The sequence below is a fragment of the Buceros rhinoceros genome, unplaced genomic scaffold, assembly GCF_000710305.1.
Source record: "Buceros rhinoceros silvestris isolate BGI_N320 unplaced genomic scaffold, ASM71030v1 scaffold9034, whole genome shotgun sequence".
Taxonomy (NCBI): Eukaryota; Metazoa; Chordata; class Aves; order Bucerotiformes; family Bucerotidae; genus Buceros; species Buceros rhinoceros.
Window position 1 is genome coordinate 91,488 of NW_010407647.1, and position 17,878 is coordinate 109,365.

At 38.7% G+C, this 17,878-nt stretch overlaps 1 protein-coding gene across 1 annotated transcript in view; it reads left to right on the forward strand.

The window, feature by feature from the left end:
* TRPM1 (transient receptor potential cation channel, subfamily M, member 1) overlaps positions 1-17,669 on the forward strand; it is a 41,240-nt gene extending 23,571 nt beyond the window's left edge. Inside the window, exons 17-27 of the mRNA XM_010134553.1 lie at positions 414-642; positions 2,107-2,229; positions 2,562-2,693; positions 4,047-4,175; positions 5,163-5,414; positions 6,065-6,239; positions 9,427-9,447; positions 10,804-10,948; positions 13,099-13,298; positions 14,410-14,542; positions 16,391-17,669. Coding sequence (XP_010132855.1) covers positions 414-642; positions 2,107-2,229; positions 2,562-2,693; positions 4,047-4,175; positions 5,163-5,414; positions 6,065-6,239; positions 9,427-9,447; positions 10,804-10,948; positions 13,099-13,298; positions 14,410-14,542; positions 16,391-17,669 — 2,818 coding nt within the window. The remainder of the gene's footprint in view (positions 1-413; positions 643-2,106; positions 2,230-2,561; positions 2,694-4,046; positions 4,176-5,162; positions 5,415-6,064; positions 6,240-9,426; positions 9,448-10,803; positions 10,949-13,098; positions 13,299-14,409; positions 14,543-16,390) is intronic.
* The last annotated feature ends 209 nt before the right edge of the window (positions 17,670-17,878 follow it).

Here is a 17,878-nt window from a genome sequence, read left to right on the forward strand (position 1 = left end):
GGAAAGAAGCCAAAATGTGATCTCGGAATCCGAAGGCAACACTAGCAGGGAGGAGGCTTGCATTTTTTCTGACAGAATATATTCTTCCTTCAGCTCCTCTCTCTGTAAAACTAGCTAGTTTTATTTCACAAAGTTATTTTGAGGACCTACTCACATAAATTAAGGGGTATCTGATGAGATACCTAAGCAGGCCCTCAGATGTTATCAGTCTAAACTAATTCTCTCTGATCACTAAAAATTTATTTGGAACTATTATAGATTGTCCCAAATCAAGCTTGAGACTCAGTTGTTCTTGTCATTGTACATATGTGTTCGGAAAAACATGGCCCCCTGTGAACAGAATTAAAACCCCAATTGCAAACAAACACTGTTTTCTAAATCAAGCTTCACTGCACATATCTTGCATTCTCCAGAGATTTTGGCCAGCTGGCTGTTGAACTCTTGGATCAGTCCTATAAACATGATGAGCAGATTGCCATGAAACTGCTGACCTATGAACTGAAAAACTGGAGTAATTCTACCTGCCTGAAATTGGCTGTGGCAGCTAAACACAGGGATTTCATTGCTCACACATGCAGCCAGATGCTCTTAACAGATATGTGGATGGGACGACTACGCATGCGGAAAAACCCAGGCCTTAAGGTATTTTTGTTCTGCAGTTGTTTTCAAAGATGTAGTTTGTTGCATCTAACACTATGTTATACATAGTGTATGCATAGAACAAATTGGCTTACTAATTAGACATGTTTTAAGAAAATACCTGTCTTAAAGCTAAGTTTCTTGGTTTCCAAATTCAGGATATCTAAGGAGCATTATTCCGTGACAAATGAAAATAGAAATCCATGAAAGTTTTGGCATAATTGGAATCTGAGAACAAAGTTGTGGCTTTCAATGAATGATAAATCTGTTCATTGAAAACATACACCTTTCATTAAAAATTACTTGGATACAAGCAAAATTCCCTCCATTAGAGGTCCATGCAATATGAATAGAGAGAAAATTAACCAGATGTGGACACATGCTTCTTACATTGCCTAATATTGTGCCAGAAGACACAGAGTCGAGACTCAGCATTAAAAAGAGTCAAATCTGTGCAGCTGCATTGTGTGAAACTATGTGATTCTGATTTCCCTCTTCTGTGTTTCGATGATATGGTTTCTCTTACTGATCTTCTTATTTTCCAGTTGTTGGATTTACAAAAGAACTAGTAATGTGAGTAGGCTGGCACAAAAGACAAACATGAGTGAGCCAATGTTAAGGAAGCAGAGCAGTGTTTGCTTGTGCGTGTTTTCATGGGAATATAATCCTTTCTTTGTTATATTATGCAGTTGATGTCACCCATGGGTCACCTTCAGTCTCACCTCCTTAAATCCCCCATGACTGGCGAAGTGCCATGCCTATCTGCCCAGGTCATACTCTCAAGCTTACTGACATACTCTCTGTCATTCTCAATTTATTTCCACTTTGCCATGTCTCCCTCATAAACCTGTTTAAAATATTCAGGCAAATGCCCTGCGTGTCAGATTGAATCGTGGTACTTTCTAAATCTGTTTATTGATTTCCTTTACAATTAATCAGCCTGCTAATGTTCTAGTTTCATTAACTGCATTGTTTTCTTTGCTCCTTTTCTGTATGTTGGCAACTCTTGCTTGTGTTTCTGTATCTCAGCAATCTCATTTAGTAAAAGAAATCTCCCAGTGCTATCTGCAAAGTTTCTTTTATCTTTCATAAGTTTTTAATCTATTAAAACTAATTGTAGTAGGCAACTAAAGTAACTATAAAGTCCAGTAACAACCTGGAAGCCCTCTTCTAACGGCCACAGTGTCCATTCCATGGAATTTCTCTGCACAGCCCTAATTCTGGAGCACCATTTCTTAGTTGCAGTGTATTTGTGGAGATGGGAAGCCCTCCAGGGTGCTACCTTTCCATACAAGACCTTCTTGCCAATGCTTCATAAGTAATGCTTGCTCATTTTTGTAGGTTTGAGGATAGCAGAGTATCTTGAATACTATACAAAAGAAAATACTGTTTATGAGATTTGCCTTGTTATGAAACCTTTTAATGTTATCAAATATTGCCATCTGAGTTGAATTCTTTCTTGTACAGGTTATAATGGGGATTCTCTTCCCTCCCACCATCCTTTTCCTAGAGTTTCGGAGTTATGATGATTATTCTTACCAGACATCAAGAGAAAATGAGGAGAGCAAAGAAAAGGAGGAAGAAAATGTGGTCAGTAATGGAAGTTCTAGTTCTATCTCAAGAGTGCTCCGTTTTGTAACTTCTCTGATTATGCTGTAGGTCACTCAGGCTAAAATCTCAACTGCTTCTGTGGGATAAAAATCAGTGAAGAGTTGAGAGTATATAGGCTGGATTCTCAGGGCGTATAAATTACCTGCATAGTTGCACAGATTTATTGAATTTGTACTTTTGTATTTTTAAAAAGAGGTCTGTTGCTCAGAGGAAGCACTGTAAAGTTAACCCTTGGCTGGGGCTGTAGCTGAGAAAAAGCTACTATTTTTAATATTGTATATTGAAGAAAACTGACAACTTTGGTCTTTCAGGACGCAAACATGGATGCAGGCTCCCGAAAAGGAGATGAAGAGAATGGAAAAAAAAAACAAAAGAGCCTTCCAATTGGAACAAAGATCTATGAATTCTATAATGCACCTATTGTCAAATTCTGGTTCTACACAGTAAGTCATGATGATTAAACTGATAGTGACTGTTTTTCTCACATCTGTGAAACTTAAAGGATTCCAACGTAAAAATGGTAACTAAATAATAAATAAATAAATAAACAAACAGTCCTGACTTTCATACAATCTGCTGAGTAAAGCATTCCCTTTATTCAGAGAAGAATGCATAGACGATGAAGCAGAACAAATAACTGAAGATTATGCTGTCAGCCTCTAAAACTGCTGTGTACTTTGAAGGAGGCCCTGTCTGGCTAATGGTGTGCTGAGCTCCACAGTCCGGTCACTCAGTGCAAACTAGGCTGGATTCTCTTGTGTTCTAAAGGCTCTGACTCCTGTTCTGCACTGAAAGGTATAACTTAGGACCCAAGAAGTAATGCTGTAGTATCAGTGCTTGCCATCTGCTCTGCTGACAGTTAGGCTCAGATGAGTGCCACCCAGATGGAAGCACAGAGCCCACACTGCTAACTTAATAGGTACTTTTCTCTTATTTAAATAATTCAAACCAATTTAAATGAAAATATTTCTTTTTGACAAGCATCTGATTGTTTCTTTAATGTATCAAGAGTTATCTGGTGCTAAACTCTGTTTTAATAAAACAGAAAAAGTATTTATGTTACTGCTTATAAAGTTTGTGTGCCCTGTGGAAAGGATACTGGTTTCTTTTTTATTCCGCGTTAGGACTTCTAGTATGTCATAATATCATGTAGGTTTTTAGTTTTAGCACTTTGTAATCACAAAACACTATACTGATCTCTTTCTGCTGTCTATATTAATAAGTTTAAAGCAAAATTCCAATTTAATTTCAAAGAAAAAAGTATTCAACACCGTTTCACAGTGTAAAGAAATTCCATTTTAGCAGATTAAAAAAGCCCGAGGCATAAAGAGCCTGATTTAGAGTGCTTTGGACTTGTTGATTGGCTTCTTTCAACAGCTGCTCATGTGTTCCACAGCATCTCTTGTTCCTTCAGCTGCTGGGAGGCCCGTGTCCTCTGCCAGCGTGCGTGGCAGCTCTAGGAAGGGCACTGCAGCAGGCCTGATTCCTTCAGAGGAGAAAATCCTTTTTCATGTGCAAGTAAGGGTATTGCAACAGCTCAACCTGCTGCGAGGCATGGAGACACCAGCATTGCCAGTTTGATATTTACAGCAGTTAATTACAGAAAACTGAGTGACAGCCCTACTGAATTACACTAATAGTCCAGAAATTCCTAATGGAAATTAGAGGAGACTGCTTTTTCATGTGTGGAAGTCATCTCGAGTAATTGAATACTGCCTAAGTGTGGAAAGATCCTGGGATCCATCAATCCATCACCTAAAGTCCATAAAGGATTTTCTTTTTCTTTTTTTTTTTAGATATCATACCTCGGTTACTTGATGCTATTTAATTATATCATTTTGGTGCGGATGGAACGGTGGCCATCAGTCCAGGAATGGATTGTCATCTCCTACATTGTGACATTGGCTTTAGAGAAAGTAAGAGAGGTAAAGTCTGATCATACCAACATCTCATAATCCTTAAAATGAACTTTGCTCTTAGAGGTAATAATGGCATAGTCTCGTGCAGAGGGACAGCAGGTTGAGAAGCCATACATGAGAGAGAAGATTCTCATATCCACAGAGTTCCAAAATTCCCATCACTGGAGAGAATTTCATTTGTAACCTGTTTCCGTATATTAAAACTTCCTCTTTTTGGGCAAAAAGGTCAGGCAAAAATGCCTGGAGGTGCGTAGTCAAAAGGAACGCTGTCATTCTCTTAATGCATATTTCCAAGGAAGGGTAGGGCCGTAACCCATGAAGGTTATCTCAGTAGGTACTGTCTCTTTAGTACTGATGCAGTCCTTCATGAGAACTGCGGGCAGAGAGGTGTTTTGAGGAATTAGCCAGGAGTCCTAGCTGACTGATCTCATTAATATAAGAGGGATAGCATAAAACCTTCTGCTGTATTCATGTGCTGTAGCGTGGTTTGCACTTAGCCTGTCCTCCTCTGGCTCGCAATTCCCATGCTCATACTAACTGTATTTGGAGGTAAACAGATGCCAAGTCAGTAAGCCAGATCCCCTGGTTTCGATGTTATTGATCAAAACCTACAACAACAACAACAACAAAAAAAGGCTTAATACAGCTAAAATAGAAACAAAGATGAAAAAGGGGTCCCAGGGAAGGCCACAGAAACGGTCAGAGCGCTGGAGCAACTCCGCTATGAAGAAAGGCTGAGAGAGTTGATGTTGTTCAGTGGGGAGAAACTGGGTTGTTCGGCTGGGGAGAACTTCTAGCAGCCTTTGAATGTGATTCTATGAAAAGGAAATTTTGCCTGCTAGTAACTACAAATATTGCTGCTTTGGAGGGGGTCTCAGACATGTAATGAATGTTGACAAGACTGGTCTTTTTTCATGACCGTTACTTCAGAAATGTAACTTGGAGTTTTTCCTAGTGATTTCTTTGTTTTGTTTTTTCTAATTTTTATTTCAGATTCTGATGTCAGAGCCTGGCAAGCTGAGCCAAAAAGTGAAAGTCTGGCTCCAGGAATACTGGAATATTACTGACCTGGTGGCTATTTCAGTATTTATGATAGGAGCAATTCTTCGCCTACAGAACCAGCCTTACATGGGTTATGGAAGAGTGATTTACTGTGTAGATATCATTTTCTGGTACATTAGAGTACTAGATATCTTTGGTGTGAACAAGTATCTGGGACCTTACGTCATGATGATTGGAAAGATGGTTAGTACCTAAATTGCTCTAAATTATGTATTTCAGAACTTCATGGGAAACTAAATATAGTTCTGAATTTAAAAAGAGGTTTTCCATCTGCGTAGGACTCTGAATAAAGGCTGTGGAAAAGTTGCTATGTGAATTTCACACACATACAAGATGCAATACTCTTGCTTATAATTGCTTGATTCAAGAGGGAATTTTTTTTTTTTTTTTCAAACTAGCCTGTGGAAACCTGTTCATTTTGCCTGTCTTCTGCTCCCCAAAGCCACAGCATTAACAGATTGCTGACACAAAACCATCAGTTGTGGACACCAATGATTGTGTCATCTCTTTGCAACCACAGAAGAGGTCTGTGCTGAAAGCATAGCACAGTGCACTTGATGCAAAAGAGAATAGGGATAGCAAAGATTTTAGCATTTGAAGCCTTTTAAAACATATCTAGCTAGTATTCCTCTAAATGACTATTTTACTGTGGTTTTATGTATGCTTAATTAATAAGCAGTAGTTAAAGAACAATATCAAGAAAATTATCCAGGGGAATGTGTGTGTTCTCCTGATACTTTCCTGTTTACTTTAATGCATGCCGTTGACAGACGTGCTGGTGCCACTCTACTACCTGGTGATGATAAGAGACTCTGTATGGTCTCTCTGTGCAGATGATTGACATGCTCTACTTCGTGGTCATCATGCTTGTGGTTCTGATGAGTTTTGGTGTAGCCCGCCAAGCTATCCTGCACCCAGATGAGGAGCCTTCTTGGAGACTAGCTCGCAACATCTTCTACATGCCCTACTGGATGATCTATGGAGAGGTGTTCGCAGACCAGATAGACCGTAAGAGTAGAATTCATAGTAAGAGTCTGTTTTCTGTTTCTGAGGCAGATGATCAGATCCAAATTAATGATTGCGTTAAATTTGGAAGTAGTGTTTTGTCTTTATGATCATATTGTTGTTTTCTTGTGACAGACTCCAGAGACTGAACAATTTTCTATTCCCCACCTGCATGTCCTGTCTCTCAGTTTATATTCAAATTCCGGTAACACTGAGAGTGATAGAGTCTGGAGTACTCTCCTGTCCAAGAGTATAACAGTATTAAATGTTTTGTTTACTTGCAAAGATCAACAATTTGCAAGTAAGACATCGATTCTGAAACATTCTTTTAACCGATGTTTTACAAATACTTTCAACAGAAGAAAAGAATAAATACCTTGCACAGGAGATGAAATACACATATCCTTTCATCTCCAGGTCACAGCACAGGCAATGAGCTAATATATTCTTACTCCCATTGATATATCTATCTACTTTCCAGAAATGTTTCCATTTTGTGAATCACTCATGTTCTTCTTCTCTACCTGCAGAAAAACAAAGCAAAAAAAGGAACTCTCTGCTCAGTTAACTTAGGTTGTGGAAATAGCCTTTCTTGTGAAAAAGCTGCATAGTTTAGAAAAAGCCTGTCAGTATTTTAGAGGAGAGAGAGACTGTCATGTTAGTGCTAGTTTTGTGTTAATATTTGAAATTTGTACAGACAGTCAAACATGCAGCTGGTCTCCTCTAGTGTGTATCACATACTTATGTGAAATCATATAAGCTGCTATTTCACCATTGTGTATCTGTTATTTTAAGCATGTCGTAGAACAGAAGGCTGAAGAAACTGTGAGATCTAAGTTTAAAAACCGTAAAGATCCACCATCATGAGAAACCTTTATACCAAATGTCATTACAGTGTAGTTTAGTTGCTTAGAAAGGAATAAAATGTCATTAGTCTGTTTCCGAACAGTATATACTGTTGCAAAGATTGTTTCATCTCTATTTTCCCTATGAATGCTTGTCTCATTAATGTAACTTATGATATAGTAAATTACTCTTGACAAATAAAAGGTCAAGGCAGTCATTTATTGTCTGATACTGCAGCTTCAGTGCCCATGTGAGCCAGGATAAGCTCAGGATCTCTCAAACAGATTAATTCTCCCATGGGAAGGAATAGACTGTAACAGGGTATCCCTTACCTTTGCAGCTCATGTGTATTCAAATCCTACTTCACTTTGATCAAAGAATGTTTGCCAATGTAGACAGCTTGATTTCTTCATAAATCCAAACTCACACCTTACCATCTTTTTAGTGTAAGTGGTGTCCCAGACTTCTCTCATGCTTCCAGTTGTTTCTCAGTTATATACTCACAACCTTGGAAACAGAAATCTTTCTTCATCAGTGTGAAGGATTTGGGGGGAAAAAATTTCGGGCTTTCCGCTTAGGTTCAGGTACTTGCTCGACTAATCTTCCCAGGTCAGAAGCTTTGTTGTGTCAGTAGCTTAAACATAAGCTAACTTGGAAATAAAAGTGGCTATGCAAGGCGTTCTACTTGTATAACTAGACGGTATTACAATTATTGTGTAAATTTCTTACATCCAGAAGTCTATCAACTGACTTCTGAAGATCTTTCTGGTTTTAGTAGGAAATTTTCTCTCTGATCTTTCTGTGGTTCTCTGTAAACACACCACAAAAGCAACCTCAGAAGTCACTGCAAAGTGATTGCTATGGGCAGTCTAACCTGGCTCTGTGTCAGGTGCTTATGGGTAGTTCTGCCAAGACCCATGAGTGTAAACAATTTATGGAAAAAGTATTACATCCAATTTTCCATCTGAAAGAACATAGTTGGACTTCTGTGAACAGCTTCATTGAGGACAGGATGTCACCTAAAGATGAAGACCACAAATTACAGAATTGCTGAGGTTTCAAGCCACCTTTGGCTTCCATCTAGTCGAAGCCACCATCTAGTGGCCACCATCTAGTCAAACTTCCCTGCTTTTAGCAGGGTAAATTAGAGCAGGTTGCTCGGAGACCATCCAGTCAGGTTTTTAATGTCTTGAAGGACAAAGACTGTGCAGCCTCTCTGGACAACCTGGTTTTAATAGAATTTCCCATATTTCTATCTTTGCTCACTGCCTCTTCTGCTTTCACTGGATACCATTAAGAAGAGTCTGGCTCTGTCTTTGCTGCCCTCCACCATCACATATTTATAACATTGGTAAGATCTCCCTTGAGCCTTCTCTTCTCCAGGATAAATTATCCCAGCCCCCTCAGCATTGCCTTACTTGTCAGCTGCTCCAATCATCTTAATAATCTTTGTGGCCCTCTACTGGAGTCTTTCCAGTATGTCCATATCTGATTTCTATGGGAGAGCATAGAACTAGACTCGTAAGTCCAGATGTGGTTTCACCAGAGGTGAGTAGAGGTGATTAATGACAACCCTTAACTTGCTGGTAACACTGTTCCTAATGCAGCCCAGGACGTTTTTGTTTGGTTCTCACCATGTAGATGAAGATGCCCATGAGCAAGAAGTTAGTGGCATCTAGTACTCAACAGCAACATATCCTTAAACAACAGAGCAGCCTGGCTGTGTTTGTTTCAGTAGTGTGAGTTTTCCTGCGATTGCCATTTAGGAGTTGACGAGCAAGTATCCATACTGGTAGTCGAAATGGGCTGTAACGATACTGTACACTGTCATAGCATCAGTGTCATGGCTGTTCATGGAAATACAGCTATCCAACAGAAACAGCTGGCAGAATCAAAGGCAGGGTGGTTCTTAAAAAAAAAAGAGAAAGGAGGAAATATTTCCGTAATAGCTAAGAAAAATGGGTTTGTGTGATAATTTTTAATTGTTTTGTGTTCATGGTGACTGCCAGTTTTGTTTACTTGCTTGTGTATTTTTAAATGATCATCTGCCAGAAGCATTTTGTGATTTAATATTAATACCATTAATTCACTGCCATATGTGATGCTTGAGGAAAACAACATGGAAAGGAAAATGCAGAATGCAATGTGTTTTTAACAAAGACATTGTTTCTAAGCATACGCCTCTACTGTTCGGACATTTGAGTTGCTTATCTTTTCTTTACGGCAAACTGTATTTTCAATAATCTTTTTTTGGTGGATTTTATTTTTTTAATATTATTCTATTATTTTCTTTCTTTCTCTCCCTGCCTCCTTTTCTATTTCATTCCTTTGGAATGCTGTTCAGTCTATGCCATGGAAATTAATCGTAAGTCTTTGTGGAGAGACGATTATCTCATTTAGCTGAATATTTTCACTAATTTTTTTTTTCACTAGATACTGACATTTTAATTACAGGCCTCATCCAACATTCAGGTGTGAATCTTGTTCTTCTATGGTAATAGTCTTATTTGAAAAGCACCAGAAGAAAAATATTTTAATACAGATTGAAGGTCAGAAATTACAGTTGAGCTTATGTGGTTGCTATGACTTGTTTCTAATACATTGACAGTAAAATAGTCCTGTCATGGTATCACTAATTCCCTTTGGTTACCTAGATGTAACGTTAGTGTTTCTTTGGCAGCACTTCCATTGGTCAGTGTGAATAATATTAAGATTTACATGACTTTCCTGTTACACTTTTCTTAGGATAAACAGGAAAAATGCAGGTCTGATGTTTGAAAAGAAAGTAAAATAGATTCAATTAATCATACTCTAAATATTTATTTCAGTTAACAGTAAGTAAGATTAGTCTGTTTTCAAATAGTTTGAATTATTTTTCAGGTGAGGGTGAAGCATTGGGGGTTTTTTGCAAAATGCTTAAAAATCCTACTTTGTCACAAAGACTAAATCTGTAATGAACTCATTGTCAGGCTTAGTATCTACTAAGATTTCAGCTAAAGAACGTGTGGATGATAAATGCTTTACCTGCTACTAAATGGTTCTAAAAGTTAACCTTATGTTTGAAATCAGGTCTGCTGGCACTGCACTTAAAAGATAGAACAAACTTGCTGCATTTACTCAGCTCCAAGTCAGCTCTTACCCCAAGACAACCTATGTATTCTCAGGATTACTTCAGGCAATTATTTTTCATCAGTTTGATCAATATTCTCAATTTTTGTCTCATTCTCACCAGTCCATTTTGCTGTTACTATATCATTTTAGTTTTATAATTTTATCTCTTTGGTTTAAAATTTTATCTAGAATTTAGTGTTATTGTGAAAATGTGCGTGAGCAACCTGGGACCACTAAGTAAATCCTTTCACATCTTTGGCAAGGTATGCACACCAGTTCAGCTGGAGAATTTTTTTGCATTTTGCTATTATTACGTACGTATGCACATTAAGATCTTGCCTTAGACTATTACTACAAGAAAAAGAATTTCCATACAAATTTGAAGACAAAGCCACACTGTACAGTTCACTTTCTGTTCACTATTCTGGGAATTTTTTTTTTTGTAGGCAGAGTTTTAAGTAGAAATTATACATACTTGCTGCTGGAAATAAACTGACAACATTTGTTTAGCTTGGCAGATTTTATGCATGTGTCATCATTAAATGCATGTGAATAGTGTTTTTAAGTATTGGGCAATTTGTGAAAAATACCTTTCCTGTTTTTCTCCCAGCTCCTTGTGGGGACAATCTTTACGATGATGATGGTAAACGCCTCCCTCCATGTATACCAGGAGCCTGGCTCACTCCTGCTATTATGGCCTGTTACCTCTTGGTAGCAAATATCCTGTTGGTAAACCTGCTGATTGCTGTCTTCAAGTATGTAAATGATCATGCACTATCTTTACTTCCTTACTGCTGAGATAAAGTTTCTCTGAGAGCCCATCAACTCATTTTGCACGGGTTTGCATTCGCACTCAGAATTGAATTGCTCTACAAACGTGACTGGTAGTAGAGTGTACACTGCGAAAGGGTGGAGGAAAGGTTGCCTTGAATTTGCCACCAGTTGCAGTAATGGATATGAGAGAATCTGGCTACCTCCAACTACCATTTAGTGGATAGTGACAGGCCTCAATTTGCTCTGGAAGGACGAAAAGCCGAATCCATGGTACTTGCAACATGCATAATGGAAGCTGATGTAACCACTAGCAAACATGATTCTGCAACAGAACTGCAGAATGGATACCTGAACATCAAAAGCAGAAGGCATTTCCACTATCGCTACACTACATCATCTGCCTTCTCTTTCTTTTTTCTTCTTGTTTTGTTTTTTATTTAGAAAAAGAAATTAGGGCCTTGCAGAGTTCTTATACAACCCAGAAAGGGACTGTATATTGCCTTGAACCAAGAGAAAGAATGGCTACTTGTTGCCAAGGTCTGTGGCCAGTCCAAGCAGTGTGCACTATGTATTTTATCAATGTTATTCCTCGTATCTACATTCGGACTTCTCTGGAGTAAAATTAAATAAATTATGCTGCTTATTCTTTCTGCCCACAGTTATGTTGCATGCTTTTTCTGTCATGACCTAGGGATTTAAAAAAAAAAAAAAAAAAAAAAAAAAAAAAAATTGAAATATCTACTTGCTAGCAAGACTTTCGAAACACACCATCTGAGAAAAGCAGGTGATCCATTTCTGATGATCATAAACATGTAGTGTTAGAGGTAACTGGTGTCACAACCACAAAAATAATTTATCCTGTGGTCAGAAATCTACAGCTCACAGAGCCTGTGTTTCATTTGCTGTATGTAGCTTAAAAGGTCGTGAATTTTAAAGTGCTCAGATGCCAGTCACATGGCTGGGGGAAGGGGAAGAATCTTACAATGGTAGCTATTATTGGCTGAAGGACCAAGGAATCAGCAGTTTGGGAAGTAGGTCATGCTATTAACTCCTGCCATCCCAGATGGTTGCAAGGGGGTAAGATCTCGCTAGGAAATGCCTTCTCTGCAGCAGACACAGAATGAAAGCAGATTGGCATTTGTCATTGGTAAATAATTTCATGTACACTCTGCCAAAAGAAAGCAAAAGCTATGTGTACTCAAGAATTCTGTGGTTTCAAAGAGATGTTTTAAGTGGTTTTGTGAATGTAGATAAAGCACAGAAAGTTAGAAAAGAAGTGGATGGAAAATATAAAAAAGTGCCAATATCTTCCTCATCATCACAGAAGTGGAGTGAGCTGTCTGAGCATACTTCAAAATATCTTGAAAAGCTTTATCTAAGATAGACCATGAGGTCTGCTTTCAGTTAGTATTTCATAACCTTGACTAGTGTTATCTCTGGATCGAATAGTATCACTTAGGCTCCTTCATATCCACTGAATTACAAAATAAAACATCTTTACAACACACCTTATTTTGGTGTAGAAATGATGAGGCCATAGCTTCCAAGAACAAATTCCTTTACAAGAATATGCACCATGTTTTTGAGTAAGAAGTTTGTGTGAATAAAGTTTGAATTCAGGACATTTTGTGCAAACTTGAAAAGTCTGCTATGTAGGTCAAGCTGATTAGCATATTAAAGGCAAACGATGTGAAGCTTCTGGGTTTAGCATACAGAATTCCTTTCAAGGTTTTAATACTTTGTGTCCTATTGAATACTGGCATGTCTTAAAAGAAATACATGATAACCAAGGCCCAAAATACCAATTATGTGATTCATAAATTGTGCAAGTTTCTTTTCACTAACACCTGAAGGACTTTATGCAGTAGGAGCAAATACTCTTAAGAGAACTGTTCTGGCTAGTACATAAGGGATGCAGAGCACCTTCTGCTTTGCTATCCTCAAAAGGAGTAGTGAAATCAGGAGTTCAAGTTAATCATCAATTCAGCAAGTTCAGCAGCATCAACAAAGAGCTGAACCAAGCAAGTCATGTGGCCTCATGTTATTTAGCTGCTACATTTTCAACATAGTATTTGCTCAATGATAAGTAAACTTGGGGCCTAATAGAAACTGTACCTGTGTTCCCTTTCAGCAATACCTTCTTTGAGGTAAAATCAATATCCAATCAAGTCTGGAAGTTCCAGCGGTACCAGCTGATCATGACATTCCATGACAGACCTGTCCTCCCACCGCCGATGATTATCTTCAGCCACATCTACATAATCATCAAGCGCATCTGCTGTCGCTGCAAAAAAGCTGAAGGAGACCAGGATGAGCGTGACAGGGGGCTGAGTACGCAAGAAATCTTCTCTAAATTGAGCTTTGTACCATAATAGCAGAAAGCAGCAGCTTTTCCAGTGCTGAGCTATTTTATTCATGTTGACAGTCAAGTGTATTTGCAGAAGACAGTACGGGACAAAATTTATATCATGTTAACACCTCTTGAGCTCCATGGATTCTTGAGAAAACGCAATGCTGTGCTGCTAATGAAGGCTTTCTTAAAACAGTGAGATGGCAACTACTTAATTGAGTTTTACCAAGTTCTAGTTCCCCATACATTGGGAAGGGCAAATAGGAAATTGAGAAGATGGGATCATGTTTCAAATGTCGTCTGTAGTGTCAGCTCTGTGATTGTGAGCAATCTGTGCCTAAGAGACCTCTGCTTTCATTTCTCCATGTCAGAGATTTATCTGTCATTTCAAAGGAGAACTGTAAGGATTCTTCTCCTAACATACTCTGTAGTTGTTATTATTTTTATTGTATGCCTCATTGAAATAATCAGATGCTCACAATTACCTCTGTATTTCTACATTTCACAGGAAACATATTTTCTAAGTAATTAATTTCTGCACAACATGCTTCTGAGTTAAGAAAAGGAAAAACCTAAATGTAACACTCTTAAATACAAAGAAACTATTTCAAATTAAAGATGAAATGTTCCCAAGAGCTTGTGTTTCCCTTGGATTTTCCTTACACAATTATGAATTTTTGAAGCTCTTACCCAAAGAATGTCTAGGAAACAATCTGTTAGATAATCTGTTGCCTATTAACTGGCACCTTTTTAATACCTGAATGAAGGAGCACTCAAAGTGGCACAGGTAGCCCTAGTCTTTGTCCTGTAAAATCTAATCGGTTTGTTCAGTGCGTAGCACTGCTGTTAAAAAGTGCAAAGCTCGTTGAGAAAATATAGCCCCCAGTGGATGGTCATAGTGCATTATATTGCCTTCAAGGCTGTGGCCACCTTTGGCCACATGGTACTTCCCTATTTACAAAATCATCTGCTCATTTAGTGCAGGAGTAGAATCTGCAGTATCCACTATCCAAAATAATCTGCCAGATTTGATTTAAATTGACTGTTGTTCAGAAAAAGGAAACTCATATTTTCTTCTTCTGTTTTGCACAGAGTTATTTCTGAATGATGAGGAGCTAAAAAAACTGTATGAGTTTGAAGAGCAGTGCGTAGAAGAATACTTCCAGGAAAAAGAGGATGAGGAGCAATCATCTAATGATGAACGCATCAGAGTTACTTCTGAAAGGTACCTATTATATGAAAAAATCCACACCACTTGCCTGGAACAATATTTGCTTTTTGGTGTGTCTTCATTATAACCGAAGTTGAGTTAAACTACAGAAGATTTAAATCTTGAATAAAACCACCACCAGTTCAGAAGCTGATCTGAATCCCGAGTAAACATGCAAGTGCATCTCTCACAGGAGCAAGCCTTTCCTTGTTTCTACTGGTGTGTCACTAAGGCTGCTGGTTTGGGTGGCTTTGGTATAGGAACATTTTTGTTCATGGTGAATTTTGCCCCTCTCACCCATCTGAAGGTCATAGTTACTCTTTCTATCCATTTGAGCAAATTACTACTTGTTGAGCTTCTAACAGCTCATCCAATCCTGAGAAGCGTGTTGGAGCTTAATGTCAAAAGGGCTGAGGATTCTTCCCTTGGACCTGTGGTTTACACTAGGGTTGAAAACTTGCAACTGCTGAATTCTGATCTCTGCCACAGATTCTCTTGGAAGCCTTGAACAAGGCATTTAGCTTTTCAGTACGAACTTCCCCATTTAAAAGACAGGGAATATTCACACGTAAATCATTAAGCTCTTCTGAGGACTAGGTAATGTTTGCATAGTGCTGTGGAAGCACGCACTGATAATGGCAGCAGCACTTTTTTACATGTCACTTGGCAGGACTGCTCCCAAAGGCTCTGCCTATTTTCTTAGTAGTTGTAAGTAAGTCAAAGGATGGGGTCTTTTGTCACTTCCTTGAAATGATGAAAAATTCTCCCTGTAATGAAAATGATAGACAGTTTGAACACTCTTCCACCTTAATCTGCATCACAGTATTTTGATGATGAACTACTCCGTATCTATCTATCTAGCTTCCTTTTAGCATTTCTAATGAAGTAGCTCTGTAAGCCATATAATTTAACTCATTTACGTCTTTGACTTGAAAGGAGGCCCCAAACATCTTGCATTATTATATGCGAAGTCTGAGAATAGAGAAGTAAATGAAACCTGCTACATGTATTTGAGTAGTTTCTATTGCACTATTTACCCATGGCAATTTGTCAAAATCCTAGGTATTGTGGCAGAGAATGAAGCAGGGCTGGTAAGCCTCACTGATTCACTATGGTCTGTGGCCACAAAGCAGATTTGCTTATTTCTCATGGCTTCTCACTCCAGATGCTTCGTCATCTTTTGTATGTGAGAGCAAAAGAATGTTAATTCAATTTTCACAGTTGATTTACTAGTGTACGATCTCTAGGTCACATTCTAATGTGTTACTTTTATATGCACCCTTCCAGTACCGTCACTTCCACTATGATATAAATGATAAAAGAAAATGGGGAAAATTATTATTATTTTAATTGAACTAGACAATAATTCCACTCCCTTCAGGTGATACATAATTGAAAGGTATTTCAAGAGCTAAAGTAATCCTGTACACAGCAGCATATGTTCTCTGTCATACAGCTGCAAAACCTGTTTTACAACATGCCTTGATGCTATTTTAAGTCATCCTGTGAGCATGTCATTAGAAAGTATTTTTTATATAATTAACTGATGCTTCACAGCGAAAGAGGATAACTGAAATGGGTGGCACACTCAGAAATGTTAATGTTGGGCTGACCCTAAGGGCTGCAACTCTTGTACTCTCCTGGCATGTAAATAAGGGCACAGTTCAAACACCCCTCTAATACGGTGTATGGAAAGCATAGATAACAAGAAAACGCACATGTTTTTGATGCTACACATAGGAAAAAAGAATGATGCAGGATACACAGCATGCCTTCTGAATAAATCAGTAGCTGGGTGCCTCTAATGGGTTACTGCACCATTCCATGGCTTCTTTTCTATGCTTCCTCTTTTATGCCCAACAGAGTTGAAAATATGTCTATGAGGCTAGAAGAAGTGAATGAAAGAGAACATTTCATGAAAGCTTCTCTTCAAACAGTCGACCTTCGACTCTCTCAATTAGAAGAACTATCTGGTCGGATGGTGAATGCTCTTGAGAAGCTGGCAGGTGTTGACAAATCTGAGCTGACGTATACACGTTCACGAGCTTCATCTGAGTGTGATGCTGCATATCTTCTAAGGCAAAGCAGTGTTAACAGCTCTGATGGCTACAGCATGTACAGATACCCTGTTGGTGGTGATGAGTTAACATATGATGACAGTACCACTCCCATGTCACCAGCCATGGGACTGCGTAAAAAAGCCCATTCTATTGGTACCAAAGAAGATGGAGCAGACCCAAGGATGCTGGTTCCAGAACACCACACCAATCTCCATTATTCCTCCAGTGCTAATGCAGTCACCACAGCAGATTACAGTAAATCTACATTAGAAATTGCACAGAATGTTTCCAGACCCCATTCTGGTTCAGATGGGTTTGGGGATGAAAAGCAAGAGATTTTCAAGAGTGATGGAATGGTTCCTCAAAGTGTAAACCAGATGGATGCTGTTACAAACAGTCAGTCAGTACCAAGATCAGATTTTCAGAACACTCAGTTAAAAGTAGAACGTACCAAGTTAGAAGCAACCATCTCTTATCCTTTGGACAAATCTAAAGCAATGCGCTATTTTCCTCCTGAAACGTTCAGTGCTTGTCAAACCACTATGATGAAGTCAAGGAGCTTTATATTTGCACAGGGTGGGAAACTGGTTGGAGGAGTCAACAACTGGACCACAGAGTATAGTACCATCATGGATCAGGTGTGTCCTTCTACAATTGAACAATGGGCCACAGAGTGGAAATATGAAGTTGAGCAGCAACTTTCTCAAGAACGTCCTCCAGAATACCCTGGGTTTATCTCTGAAGCAGAAAGGCAAGCAGAGCAGAAACAGTTACAGATGGACACGGATGATGACAGTGACGTTGGTGAAGCAGGTATGAGTGCCTCTTACACCTCTATGCCTGCTGCTGCCAAGGCGGAGAAAGAGAATTTACTATCCGTAAAGCCAGAAAGGACTTCTGGGTTCCCATCAGTACGGTCAAAGAGTTTGCACAGCCATTCTCGGAAAGCCAGGTCTGTAAAGGACAAAGTAAACAGACCAGGACATGCCAGCAGCGTAACTAATTTGGTTGTAGCTTTTGGCAGTGCAACAGAAGAACAAAAAGCTAGACAAGAAAATGCATCCACAGAAACGGAATGTTAAAGTGGCTTATGGCCCCTGTTTTCTTGACAGTCAAGAAAGCAGCATGACTAACTGAACAGATTATGGATTTTTAAATTAATTTGTAAAAAAGAATTTTGCATATATTTGTTTCTTTTTGATTTTATGTTCTGTAATTAAATAAATGCTTGCTGGGTCAGGTGAAAGGGGGGTGTTCTCTCAGGGGCAGATAAAAAGTAGGCACAGTCCAC